Source organism: Haliotis rufescens, unplaced genomic scaffold (genome assembly GCF_023055435.1).
Source record: "Haliotis rufescens isolate VD_foot unplaced genomic scaffold, xgHalRufe1.0.p SCAF_15, whole genome shotgun sequence".
Classification (NCBI taxonomy): domain Eukaryota; kingdom Metazoa; phylum Mollusca; class Gastropoda; order Lepetellida; family Haliotidae; genus Haliotis; species Haliotis rufescens.
Window position 1 is genome coordinate 4574070 of NW_025963835.1, and position 14701 is coordinate 4588770.

General features: G+C 42.6%; 1 protein-coding gene across 4 annotated transcripts in view; it reads right to left on the bottom strand.

Moving 5' to 3' along the window:
• Positions 1-4799: 4799 nt before the first annotated feature.
• The window catches only part of LOC124134966 (solute carrier family 13 member 5-like), an 80523-nt gene continuing 70621 nt past the window's right edge, over positions 4800-14701 (bottom strand). For all 4 annotated transcript variants that reach the window (XM_046500085.2, XM_046500086.2, XM_046500087.2 and 1 more), the window contains 6 exons: positions 13679-13783; positions 13300-13394; positions 12038-12180; positions 10874-11035; positions 7167-7304; positions 4800-6343 (listed from right to left, as the gene is read on the bottom strand). In XM_046500085.2, the coding sequence (XP_046356041.1) occupies positions 6194-6343; positions 7167-7304; positions 10874-11035; positions 12038-12180; positions 13300-13394; positions 13679-13783 (793 nt within the window). In that variant the 3' untranslated portion in view covers positions 4800-6193. The remainder of the gene's footprint in view (positions 6344-7166; positions 7305-10873; positions 11036-12037; positions 12181-13299; positions 13395-13678; positions 13784-14701) is intronic.

A 14701-nucleotide genomic window follows, 5' to 3' on the forward strand; every position in this document is an offset into this window, starting at 1 on the left:
GAGGCGGCTACAAAAGATGTTGGTCGAGGGAAGGTAATACTCTTCAAATGGGTTAATTCGGTGAGTGAGTGAGTTGGGTTTTACGCCGCTTTTAACAATATTCCAGTTATATCACGGCGTGTCAGCTTAATGTGGGAGGAAAGCCCGAAGTGATGCAGGTCTCAGACGTTTACCACTTCGGTGAAACCAACGAGCACGGGTATGGTGCTGACAAACCTAGAAATATAGTCGGGGCGAACCGGGATTCGAACCCACAATCATAGGTCTCTGGCGTGCCCAAGGGACGCAACCTTGCACAGCGAATCGCAGCGCCTTAGACGACTGGGCCACCCGTGCCCCCGGGTTAATTTAAAGTGGACCCACCTCCCTGATATAATGCATTGAGCATCTGCCAAGAGGGCAGTGGCTTGATCCCCTGGCCGCGATAAACCTAAATACGTTAAAAGATGCCTGTGCTCGGCATTAAGGGGTTAAAATAAGTGTTATGCCGACTGGGAGTTATAAAATCTCAGAATGGAATTTTTTTGTTTGTTGTTTAACGCCGCACTCCTGTCATAGCGGCACATATTTGTACTTATGTGTACACATACAATATGCGTATGCTATTGAGGGATCGCATCTTTCAATGTGATTTCTTCGACTATACGGGGGCCCCGTTGGCCCAGTCGTCTAAGGCGCCGTAATTCGCTGTGCAGAAATCTATGATGGTGGGAGAGAAATCTTTGATGGTGGTTCGAATCCCGGGTCGCCCCGATTATGTTTCTAGGTTTGTCAGCACTATACCCGTGCTCGTAGGTTTCACCAAAGTGGTAAACGTCTAAGACCTGCATTACTTCGGGCTTTCCTCTCACATTAAACTGACAGACGTGATATAACTGGAATACTGTTTAAAGCAGCGTTACACCCAACTCACTCACTCTTCGACTCTACATTCCATCCGTCCCTGCTCGCGGCATTCCAACCATACTGTCAATGTCCGGCAGTACAGCACAGCAATGACGGTTTAACTTTGTGAACACGATGACAAAACATCTCTGGAATCCTGGACTTATTCCTCCGGGGCGTTCTACATGATATGGTCCTCAGACAAACTACCTGCTTTCTCCTGCGGGCATATAAAACCAACACCTAATTATGTACATCGCAGTTAAATGGCCCAATGCTGCTTAAAGCCACAATATCCCAATTATATCACGGCGACTGTAAGTAAGGTGTCTGGACCAGTAAAACGAACTTATCATAATTGTTCTTAGAATATATACATCTAAATCTAGATTTATAGTTATTCATCCTCACCATCAAACACCCATATTTACAGCTGGGCCCATTTGCACAAAACAATTTTCGAGCTGTGTTCGACTGTGTTTTGTTTGTTTGTTGTTTAACGCCGCACTCAGCAATAATCTAGCTATATGACGGCGGTCTGTAAATAATCGAGTCTGTACTTGACAATACAGCAATTGGGATCGATGACATGCTTCAACAAAGTCAGACCACCCGATCCCGTTAGTCGCCTCCTATGAAAGCATAGTCGCCTGTTATGGCAAGCATGGGTTGCTGAAGACCTATTCTACCCCGGATCTTCACGGAACGATTGTGAGAACTGGAGTTATTATTGACTTGAATTGTTATACTGTGGAAATACATGACTGCACTGATAATTAAACCTCTGTCAGTGGCATGTACAATATGTATATTTATAACATTCAGTTTTAAACAGGAAAAAGCAACATTTTCGAGAACACGGAAAGGTTCATACGTCCATCATTTCCATGAGTGGAAAGTCTGATCTTCCCAAATAATTACTCAAGGTTTTGATATATGGCATTTAACTTAGGAAATTATTTCCAAGCATTGAAAGTTTGGAAATGTTTGGAAAGGGATATGTTTCTTGCAGTATTATTTTTGCCGTCTTTAAGTACATTTCAGCGAAGACAGCTATTGATTCTTCAGCCTCAATCTACAGGTGCAAGCTACAAGCACTAGCTACAGGCACTAGCTACAAGCACTAGCTACAAGCACTAGCTACAGGCACTAGCTACAGGCACTAGTTACAGGCACTAGCTACAAGCACTAGCTACAGGCACCAGCTACGAGCACTAGCTACAGGCACTAGCTACAAGCACTAGCTACGAGCACTAGCTACAGGCACTAGCTACAAGCACTAGCTACAGGCACTAGCTACAAGCACTAGCTACAGGCACTAGCTACAGGCACTAGCTACAAGCACTAGCTACAGGCACAAGCACTAGCTACAGGCACTAGCTACAGGCACTAGCTACAAGCACAAGCTACGAGCACTAGCTACAGGCACTAGCTACAGGCACTAGCTACAGGCACTAGCTACAGGCACTAACTACAGGTACTAGCTACAGGCACTAGCTACAAGCACTAGCTACAGGCATTAGCTACAGGCACCAGTTACAGGTACCAGTTATAGGCACTAACTACAGGTACTAGCTACAAGAACTAGCTACAGGCACTAGCTACAGGCACTAGCTACAAGCACTAGCTACAGGCACTAGCTACAGGCACTAGCTACAAGCACTAGCTACAGGCACTAGCTACAAGAACTAGCTACAGGCACTAGCTACAGGCATTAGCTACAAGCACTAGCTACGAGCACTAGCTACAGGCACTAGCTACAGGCACTAACTACAGGTACTAGCTACAGGCACTAGCTACAAGCACTAGCTACAGGCATTAGCTACAGGCATTAGCTACAGGCACCAGTTACAGGTACCAGTTATAGGCACTAACTACAAGCACTAGTTACGGGCACTAGCTACAGGCACTAGCTACAAGCCAGGTACAGGCACCAGTTACAGGCACTAGCTACAAGAACTAGCTACAGGCACTATCTACAAGCACTAGCTACAAGAACTAGCTACAGGCACTAGCTACAGGCAGTAGCTACAAGCACTAGCTACAGGCATTAGCTACAAGCACCAGTTACAGGCACCAGTTACAGGCACTAGCTACAGGCACTAGCTACGAGCACTAGCTACGAGCACTAGCTACATGCATTAGCTACAGGCACCTGTTACAGGTACCAGTTATAGGCACTAACTACAAGCACTAGCTACAGGCATAAGCTACAAGCACCAGTTACAGGTACCAGTTATAGGCACTAGCTACAAGCACTAGCTACGGGCACTAGCTACAAGCACTAGCTACAGGCACTAGCTACAGGCACCAGTTACAGGCACTAGCTACATGCACTAGCTAGAAGCACTAGCTACAGGCACTAGCTACGAGCACTAGCTACAGGCACTAGCTACAAGCACCATTTACAGGCACCAGTCCAATGGATGTTTCTAACTGTGGTCGCCTGTAGTAACCCCAGCCAATACACATGTAGAATGGTGCCGAAAGAGATGTATCTTTAAGATTTACATAGACATATGGACCATGGGTTAGCTGGCCTTGGGTGGAGAATGTAAACTGTTCACGTTATGCATGTATGTGTTGTTCATATTATTTGACCATGTTCTAAGAAATCATAACACAGCTTTATCGTGCTAAAAAAGGACAGCTGCAAGGACGATAAGGCTAAGATTCGCCGCGACATTTGTATTAGCAATGTAATTGTACCTAGATATTCCCATATGGTACTCATTTATCCTTTATCTATTGTTTATCTATTGTCTGAGGGCCATGGTATCCACCGTAAGAAAATGAGTCCTTGCTAGTTAGTGAAATGTATATCGCAGGTCCAATGACGATGATATTGTGAACTCTATTTGTGCAAACTGTTCATCTGGAGAAGTAGAGGATGAATACCATGTCTTACTTACATGTGAAACGTATTCCCATTTAAGGTATACATTTCTCCCCATGTTGCAAGGTATTTTTAAAGACCGCCAGTTGATGATAAATATGAAAAACTCTGAAAATCCTGATATGATCGATATTGTTTCTGTTTTCTTGAAAAATGTCTTTAAAATGAGGAATGTGTAACTTGATTTAAAATCTAATCATGTATATCACGTGACAAATGTTAATACCCTATCTTCTTTGTATTATGGGCCTTGATGCCTAAATTACTGAATAAACTGTGTGGGGTTTAACGTCCCGTTGAGGATTATTAAACTTAAACAACAACGTGTGTGTGGCTGCTTGTACTAGTACAGACTTATGCTGGTTGTATTGTGCTAGCTCTGAGATATCATGCCGCAGTTGAACATGGATTCATTGCTCAGACAGATTATACTGCCATGGGGGCCGCCCAGTCCATGTTTCATCCCGTTAATGTCGGAAGTGACATCTTTTGGTACGACGCGTCTGTAGCGGCCATAAAATTTCCGAGTCCCGTGATGGGATTCGAACCACGGACCGTCTGACCCGAGGTCGGACGCCTTGTCCACATGACCAAAGAGGTTAACCCCGTCAGCAAGCTGACAAGGTAAGGATGTCATCTGTGGGATGACTCCACGCCCTGCTACATATGCCGCCGTCAACAGAAGGCACGTCCCGGGCCGCATAGTAGAGTACTGAGACTAATTTTGCTCAAATTTAATAATTTTTTTATGAACATGCTCAGCCCCACGTTGGGCGCCAATGTAGCGGCCATACACTTTCCGAGTCCCGTGATGGGATTCGAACCACGGACCGTCTGATCCGAGGTCGGACGCCTTGTCCACATGACCAAAGAGGTTAACCACGTCAGCAAGCTGACAAGGTAAGGATGTCATCTGTGGGATGACTCCACGCCCTGCTACTCGTCCAAAGGATCGAACTCTCTACGCTCCACAGACCACGGAGGCGGTCTGACTGGACTTGAACCACAAAACATTGTAAATGACTACACATTCTTTATTGTGGGTTCTACATTGACAAAGACGCTAATGAATGTACAGTATAACAGCACCATGTCCTCACTAATATTAGTTTCGATGTTCTGCTTAAACATACGTAATTACAATACCACATACATACTTGATTCTGTCACGTGGCTAATGAACTTCGATCAACTTGAAACAAAAACTAATTTTGAACCAAAGCGAGTGTGTCATGCTTAAGGCTGATGTGAACAGAGTTAAGTTAAAACATCTCGGTTAAATGTGGGAAGAAAGCCATAAGTGGCGCAGACCCGAGACGGTTATAACTTGGGCGAATTGTCTATGGTGCGGACAGATCTAGCTTCGTAATAAAGGCGAATCAGGAAATCGAAACGATCATCGTATTTCTGCTCTTCTGTCCCCAAGACCCCAGAGAATAAATCTAGAAAGGAATCAAACTCAGGTCGAGAACGAGAATGTGATTTTTCTCCTAAAAAAATGTTTGTCTTTCCCCCTTTATGGACCCATTAGTTCAAGTTGTTACTATAAATATGTTTGCAAATCCGAAAAACAATAATAGGAAAAGAAGTAAATTAGTACAAATTCTGACTAATGCATATATGCCAACATAATGAAAAGTCTGACAGTAATAATGACAAATATTTGCGGATGGACAAAATAAGAAATATGGACAGTTATTATATATAGTGATAAACAAGAGAATTATAATAAACTGATAAACAGTTGGTCACCGTAACAATATGCATGGAAAACCAGTGCTGACAAACATTTTGTTTATATGTACATATTTTAGTTTGGAGGCTCAGTACTATGTTCAAATTGTTCAAGGGAAACATGAGAAAGTAAAATGTTAATAACTGAAAAAATATGATAAAGCAACAGTTGAGCATATGGTCATTGCACATGTATGGTTTCATGCAAAAGATATTTATTAGTTTGAGAGTTATAGCTCAGAGACGAAGCCTTGATACCTCGAGTTAAAGTAAAAATAGAAATGTAAAAAATAATATACGGCATTATCTTACTATTATCGTTCTCCCAGCACTATTGCTGGATGTTGAATGCCGTCGTTATCTCTATAGAACTTTTATACATCTGTTTTGAGAACATCGTGTAGTGACTGAGGAGTTGAACGACATCGTCTTTGTAACGTGCTTCCTGCTCCATATTTCTCTCCTTTCCCTTAGACATTATCCCAAAGTAATTTGGTAATTATGACGACGATGACACGAAGTGGCTGAGGAGAGAGTGTGGGTAATTATGCTTGTTGCTAAACACCTAGGTGTATCATGTGATGTCACTGAACGAAACTAGTTCTGACAGGGGTCCTTTTGAACTGTCGTGGAGCTGAGTGGGTATATAAAACTACGGTGTGCAGTCGCAGTATCATTCTAAGAAGAAGTGATGTTTACTGGAAGGGTTGAGTTTAGCCTGAAAGCCTCTGGGACGACACCAAAATGGAAAATGGCATCCCCCCATGTGGCAGTTGCCATGAGCAACAGAGGCACAGCTAAAATGTTCATCATGATACCTGCTGACGCCTGAAAGAAATAAGGAGGAATGGTGAACTATGAACAATGTACATTAAGTTTGGAGGCCATCTTCTAAACTTACAAATTTATATTGACGTAAATGGGTAACACGTTTGTTGTTTAACGCCGCACTCAGCAATATTCCAGCTATATGATCGCGGTCTGTAAATAATCGAATCTGGACAAGACAATCCAGTGATCGATATCATGAGCATCGATCCACACAATCGGGATACGATGACATGCATCAACCACGTCAGCGAGCCTGATAACCGATCCCGTTAGCCGCTCTTACGACAAGTACTGTCGCTATTTACGGCAAACATGGGTTGCTGAAGATCTATGAACATACTGTCATAACTACCCGAGTAGTGTCAGAATACGTCTTGAAGGGCCTTGTTATACTCACAGCCAAATGTAACTGCGATCTTGATCTTATATATAACACATTTGTTTACAAGATTCACAAAACTAAAAGCTACCCTTCTTTGAAAATTTACAAGTGTTCAAATGGGCTAATGATTATTCCCTCGGCTCATAGGCTTTCATAAGTAGAAATTTTATGTTATGTAAAAATATCTAGTTGTCTTCATAGATGGGTGCAATGCTATACATGGCTGTGTACACAATTCGAAGTATTGTCAATTTGTGAAGAGATAGATCTCGTATCATAATTATATTTAAAATATTAATGGGTATGGGTATAGCCATATTTGTAACTGTCTCATATACTATCAAGTCATCCAGTCAGCTGTTCATAGAATTTGCAAAACAACATGCAAATCTAAAAACACACAATGTTTATGCCCTTAACTGATCCCGATAGACTTACCATGTCGGATACTTTTATATGACCGTAGCCGAAGACGATAGCATTAGGGGGCGTGGCGGCGGGCAACATGTATGCAAATGAAACAGATAGAGCGGCCGGAAACATGTAGAACAAGGGGTTCACTCCAGTTCCAATAGCCTGCAAAATGGAGTGCAAACGTTTCACTTAATAGTCCAGATACAACATCAGCTATAAATAGTAATGAATGTATATGCACAGGGAACGTCTTTTGTCGACATGGACCTTGCTTGTCAATATTGTACAAGTTTGTACATGAGGTGAGGTGAGGTGAAATGGGGTTTAACGTCGCGTCCAAGATTATTGCACTTATATAGCGACGTGCATGCACGTGTATGTGTGTGTGTGGCTGCTTGTACTAGTCCGGACTGATGCCGATTTATAGTGCTAGCACACTGAGATACCATGCCGCAGTTTAACATGAATACCCCACTCAGACACAGTATACTGACTCCGAGCCGACCAGTCCTTGTTTGAGCCCCTTAATGCCGAACGCCGGACAGGGTAACAACAAGTACCATCTTTTAACGTCTTTTGGTATGACGCGGCTGGGGATCGAACCCCGTACCTTCCGCTCTCCGGGCGGACGCTCTACCTTTAGACCACGTAGGCGGTCAGTTAGTACATGAATATTAGGACTATGTCCGCAAATGTGCATCACAGTAGTGGATATTTTTTTCCAATTTTGTAATGCCTTTTGTTTTTGTGTTGTTTGTTGAGGAAACTATGGACACAATCAATAACATGATTTTTTTATGTAAGTAATTTTTACGAAATTGGTAGAGATTCAGATATATATGATACAAAAATTCGGACACATATGTCATATGTTGTAGTTTCTTACGTCTTGATACTACATGTTGACCAGCGACAAGCTGTGCGACATTTTTATTACAAAGGATATCATCACTGACTTAAAACCTCTAATTAGTGCGCGTACAAGAGTGTAGTTTTTTTATCATCACTGACGTAAAATCTGTTACAAAAATATACTAGCGACATAAAGAAACTGTGCACGAAGAAAATATAGATATAAGGGCACACCGTCCATATATGAAATATAGGTTTGAACACAGCAATTATTGGAGACATTCAAACGCTCATGCACGTGCCATGCGATATGACGTCATTGATGGGGGCCTATGGACGTGCAATGTGTTACTGCACGTGCCTCTTGTGCAGCTGTACACAGCATGTGCAACTCAAAATTCGCTGTCACTTTGGAAAGCATGATCTGTGGTCACTCAAAAATTCAAAACTTCTTAGGCGCAGACACAAGCATATCACAAGCAAATCATGCCAAGATTGACAGCTGCACAGCGTCATGAAGCCATTGCAATGATCCGAGCGGGAATGAGGCAACAACAGGTGGCAACACATTTCCAATGACATCGTAACACGATATCGGCATTGGCGAGGCGTTATCAGAACACAAATGACGTTGCCGACCACCCACGTTCAGGACGTCCCCGAGTAACGACGCCAAGACAGGACAGATGGATTCGAGTTACACATCTCCGACACAGGTTCCAAACGGCAGTAACAACGTCCCAGACAACTCCTGGACTGCGCCGTATCCATCCCAACACTATCAGGAATCGTTTACGTCAGTACGGGATTCGACCACGACGCCCTGCCATACGTCCCATCCTGACACACCGTCATCGAGTCAACCGTCTAAGATGGTGTCGAAATCATGTTCGCCAACCTCGAATATGGTGGAGAAATGTTGTCTTTACAGATGAATCGAGGTTCAACATTTCCCACAGTGACGGGTGCGACGTGTCTACCGGCGTTTGGGAGAACGTTATGCACGCAACTGTATTGTGGAGAGGAATCGTTTTGGAGGTGGCTCTGTGATGATTTGGGGTGGGATAACAGCACGGCACCGAACCCCTTTGGTGGTTGTTCAGGGCAATCTCAGCGGTGTTGGCTACAGAGATCAGATTCTGAGGCCTGTGGTCATTCCTTTCCTGCAACGTCATGGCCCGGGATTGACATTTCAACAGGCCAACGCTCGTCCTCACACGGCTAGGGTCGCAATGGATTTCCTTCACCATAACAATGTCATGTTACTGCATGGCCTGCAAATCCAGATCTCTCCCCAATAGAGCATGTGTGGGATTAAATGGATCGCCGTCTGCGTCGTCTTCCACATCCTCCAGATAACGTCCGTGACTTGGCACAGGATTTGAGGAGGATATGGCAGGCCATTCCCCAGGCCTTCCATGCCCATTTGGTGGACTCCATGCGTCGCCGATGCACTGCTGTGATTCACGCACAGGGTGGTCATACCCGTTATTGACTTGGTGACTTTGTCGTTTGACCCCCTACTCCATTTTGATCTTCTGACGTCATCGTAACAGATGTTGTTCAGGTCCCGTTGACATTTTCTTATGGTCCGATCATTCAGCTGCTACGGCGTCTACATCATTTTGTTCTCGCTGCGTGTATTTCAATCCAGAATATATTTTCTCCGTGCACAGTTTCTTTATGTGGCTCGTATACATCAATGCGCGTAAAAGAGTGTATTTTTTACCATCACTAACGTAAAACCTATCACAAAAATACATCAGTGCGCGTAAAAGAGTGGATTTTTTTACCATCACTGACGTAAAACCTATTACAATAATACATCAGTGCGCGGAAAAAGAGTGGAGTTTTATATTTATTCAATTTCTTGAACTATATGGATGTTTCACATTTCTAACATTTAAATGAATAACAAACAGGAATGGGAATGGTTATATTTGAAATATCCTCACATGGTGAAAGGTGTTTAACATGTCAAGAGTATCGTTAGACGGATTTTATGTCCGTTTCAAACATCCTCGTCTCTAGACGGAAAGATCGTATTATTTATCATGACAACTGTGATGATACTATACTTATTCATAAGGATAAAGGATGTCATAAATTGAAAGGCTAATCAGTGGTCATGACTTTAACAGTCAAGTCATGACCCAGACATCTGCCTGGAATGATCTGTGTATGATCTGGCAGGGTTCGGAAGTCAGCATTTGGAATCTGGAGCCACTCCTTTTGCAGAGTCGAAAAGAAACAGTTCATATTGTGAAACACTACAGGAAGTTGGCATACACGACGCCCAAGTTCATCCCCTAATGTTCGATGGGGTGACGTCAAGCGTATACTCAGATGTTACAATGTTTTAACAATTCAATTGACACAGTTGAGCTGTGTGTGGGCGGGTGTTATACTGCTGGAATTCAAACTGACAATCACTCATACGCACGATGAGTAACCTGAATACTTAATCACGGGAACGAATTACTGTTAGTCGTCCATCAAGACGGATGAGACAGCTTCAGGAATGCTAGTCAACACCATTTGTGATCCACCTCGATCAGTGGTTCTGTGGAATGCTGCGCCTTTGGTAACGCAATGAACATGACTCAAAGCACAACTCCAAGCATCTGTTAAGTCGAGTAGGAACATAGACTCATCACTGATCATGGTGTGCCGGGCGTGCCAGGATCCTCTAATTGCCTGGTCAAATTATAAACTCGCCTTATCCTTAGTTTATCAACACCATACACAAAGCTGTGATATATTTAAAATATCGTTAAACGCGGCTTTAAAATCAGCCCTTGATGTACAATGTAGGTTGGGTCATGTCACTGTTAACGTCAATATCATCAGTTTACAGACAGTGAGTGAGCGTAACGTACCAGGTTGGATAGGATTGGCATGACAAGTGTTGCTGTAGCCGTGTTGCTGGTGACCTCGGTTGCTGCGGCACACACGTAACAGATGATCAGAAGCAGCAGCCACGGGTTCAGGTCCTTCAATACCTGGAGCTGAATACCAATCCAGTAGGACAGACCAGACTCCTGAAATTAACCGGGGAAAAAAGAATTACTATTTCAGTTGTGTCATTTTCAGAGTGAGTGAGTAAGAGTAGAGTTCGGGGATTTACCTAGTATTTTAAACTAACGGACAAGCAGTCAGAGAGAATTTTTTTTTTTTCAATATTTGTGAATAGGGTTATTACTTATATTTATATTTATTTAATACTTATATTTAATTCAATACGGTATCCCTTAGCAAGAGTATATTCACATCCGAGAAAACAAACATGTGTCAGTGTGAATGAAGGCTCTACCTAACAGCCCTCAGCAAAAAGCATATCTGCCTCCTAGAAAACAAACATGTGTCAGTGTGAATGAAGACTCTACCTCACAGCCCCCAGCAAAAAGCATATCTGCCTCCAGGAAAACAAACATGTGTCAGTGTGAATGAAGACTTTACCTAACAGCCCCCAGCAAAAAGCTTATCTGCCTCCAAAAAAACAAACATGTGTCAGTGTGAATGAAAACTCTACCTCACAGCCCCCAGCAAAAAGCTTATCTGCCTCCAAAAAAACAAACATGTGTCAGTGTGAATGAAAACTCTACCTCACAGCCCTTAGCAAAAAGCTTATCTGCCTCCAAAAAAACAAACATGTGTCAGTGTGAATGAAAACTCTACCCCACAGCCCTTAGCAAAAAGCTTATCTGCCTCCAAGAAAACAAACATGTGTCAGTGTGAATGTAGACTCTACCTAACAGCCCTTAGCAAGAGCATATCTGCCTCCAAAAAAAACAAACATGTGTCAGTGTGAATGAAGACTCTACCTAACAGCCCCCAGCAAAAAGCTTATCTGCCTCCAAAAAAACAAACATGTGTCAGTGTGAATGAAGACTCTACCCCCCAGCCCCCAGCAAAAAGCTTATCTGCCTCCAAAAAAACAAACATGTGTCAGTGTGAATGAAGACTCTACCTAACAGCCCCCAGCAAAAAGCTTATCTGCCTCCAAAAAAACAAACATGTGTCAGTGTGAATGTAGACTCTACCTCACAGCCCTTAGCAAGAGCATATCCACCTCCAAGTAGAAGGAAAAGCGCCCACGGCATCTTCTCGTGGAGGACTTTCCATGTTAGCAGCGGTGTGATAGGAGCGTCGGCTTCTGCCTTTTCTTCTTCAGTCATTTCATAACCTGTAGTAAAAATCATATTGTTGCTAAACTTGCCGGGATTTCTTTGTGGAGACTAGATACTCTTTCAGCCACAGATGCAACACAAGATATTTCAATTCAAACTATGAGTCTCAATATCTTTTCACAATAAAACCTTACAACAATGTCATTTTGTTTGTCATACAACAAAGAGATTACTTACTCGCAATGATATTAATAGAACTTTCGCGTAAATAACCTTGACTGCTTTTTCATTCACGTGTTATACACACGATGAAGATGTCATTTCAGAGCCTTTTGAATTGTAAAGTGAAATCCACGAAAAGCTCATGTTATCGGAAGGAAAAATTGCATAACTGTTAACCCCCAACCCAAACTTAAGGAATTGGAGATTTATGTCGACATATGTCAACTCGCCACTGGTATGCCACACAACTAAATAAATCTTAATCCAAAGCTGTCACGTGCACTGATAAACTGTGAAATCGCAGTGTTTCATGTTTCTCTTTATATTAAAGTCGTATTATTATATTAATTCCCCTCTTACGAACAGCAATGGCGTGCCTAGTTTAATCCGGGTCTGTACGGGGATCATTTTGATAAAACGCATATGTTCAGACCCGTGAAGATCCCGGATAGAATAGGTCTTCAGCAACCCATGCTAGCCATAAATGGCGATTATACTTGTCGCAAGAGGCGACTAACGGGATCGGGTGGTCAGGTTCGCTGACTTGGTTGATGGATGTCATGGTATCCCAATTGCGTGGTTGATGCATGTCATCGTATCCCAATTGCGTGGACCCATGACGGTCCGGGGTAGAAGAGGTCATCAGCAACCCATGCTTGCTTTAAAAGGCGACTGTGCTTGTCGTAAGAGGCGATTAATGGGATCGGGTGGTCATTCTCGCTGACTTGATTGATGCATGTCATCGTATCCCAATTGCGTGGATCGATGCTCATGAAGTCAATCACTGGATTGTCTGGTCCGGACTCGATTATTTACAGACCGCCGTCATATAGCTGGAATATTGCTGAGTGCGGCGTTAAACAACAAATAAACAAAACAAAACATATTTTCAGCGTGTAAACGGGCAGGGTGGTTTGTTTTATCCTTGTTTTATATTCCGCAAATGTACGTACTGTTTCTCCGGAGACAGAAGACACGTGGTAGTTTGGAAGGAAGAACAAAAAGCAGCACTGCCATCAAAACAGCAGGGGTAGAATCTTTAACCAAGCTACAGGGAAGAAAATATCTGGCTCTTACAGGTATATATATCCGGTTTTTCTAATATCGAACATTAAAAGATAAAGGATGAATTTGATCTGTTGAAAATGTTTGTATAATTTTGTAATCGCAGTGAAAATATATTATTGAATGATATTGTTGAATCCAGATGGTTTAGATTAATTTTAACAGGTTTATTGCTATGTATACTAAATAAATAACAGTAACCCAGAATATCTTACAAAGACAGGTAAATTATAATGATTGTCTCTTATTTTCAAATGCAAAACCTACTTATCCTCAAAGAGGTCTCCCCAGCCACCAACTCCGCCGAGATCTCGCGAGATCCAGAAAATAACCAGTAGAAGAAATAGCACCATTACATTGGCTTGGGCGTACCTGTGAACAAAACACGTTACAATGCAGTGAACTATTATCGGACATTATGCAACATGCAGAGGAAAATACCGAATTTTGACACAGTATTGGAATCAGAGAACAGTACCCAATGCTGGTCATAAGGGCTACAGGATCAGGGGAACATGCTCAGGCTCGGTGACTTGGTTTATTGTGTGTCATCCTATCCCAACGGCGTGAGTCGTTATTGATAATATTATAACTGAAAACAACAAGGTAAGAAAACCCAAAACAAACACCTGTATTGGGGTATGATCAACGACGATCTGCTACGATTGGCGACAAATTTTACCCCTCCGTCACAGAGTCTTTGCGATCGGGGATGTCTTTACCAGTGAGAAGCCAATTTTTGCGAAGACATAATGCTATAAATACCACAAATAAGAGCACACATTCTGTGTTTTAAGCGGACATGATGCGGACCACAAGGGGAAGATGTGCGCACAGCGTCGTATGTTTCTCTATTCTTGTATGAGGTATGGTGGTCGGCAATAAGGCATCAATCTTTATATATGCGATGCTTGTTATACGAGTGGTTCACAGGATAGTTTCTCTTTCGACTCTTGCTGATATAGATGTCATTCTGTAGGTAAATAATCAAAAGTCACGACCAATGTTTGGCCCGTTATTTCGTGACCAGTTAACCAGAAGACTTATAACCTTGTGACTGATAACTTACTATTTACAATAATTTTATAAGAATAAATTCCGTTGAAATATATGTATCATTGTTATGTCTATTATTTGAGAATAATGCTTATGTAATTAGACCGCCTCCGTGGTCTAGTTGTGGAGCGTCCGCCCGGAGAGCGTAAGGTCCGGGGTTTGATCCCCGCCGCGTCATACCAAAAGACGTTAAAATATGGTACTTGTTGTTACCCTGTCTGGCGCTCGGCATTA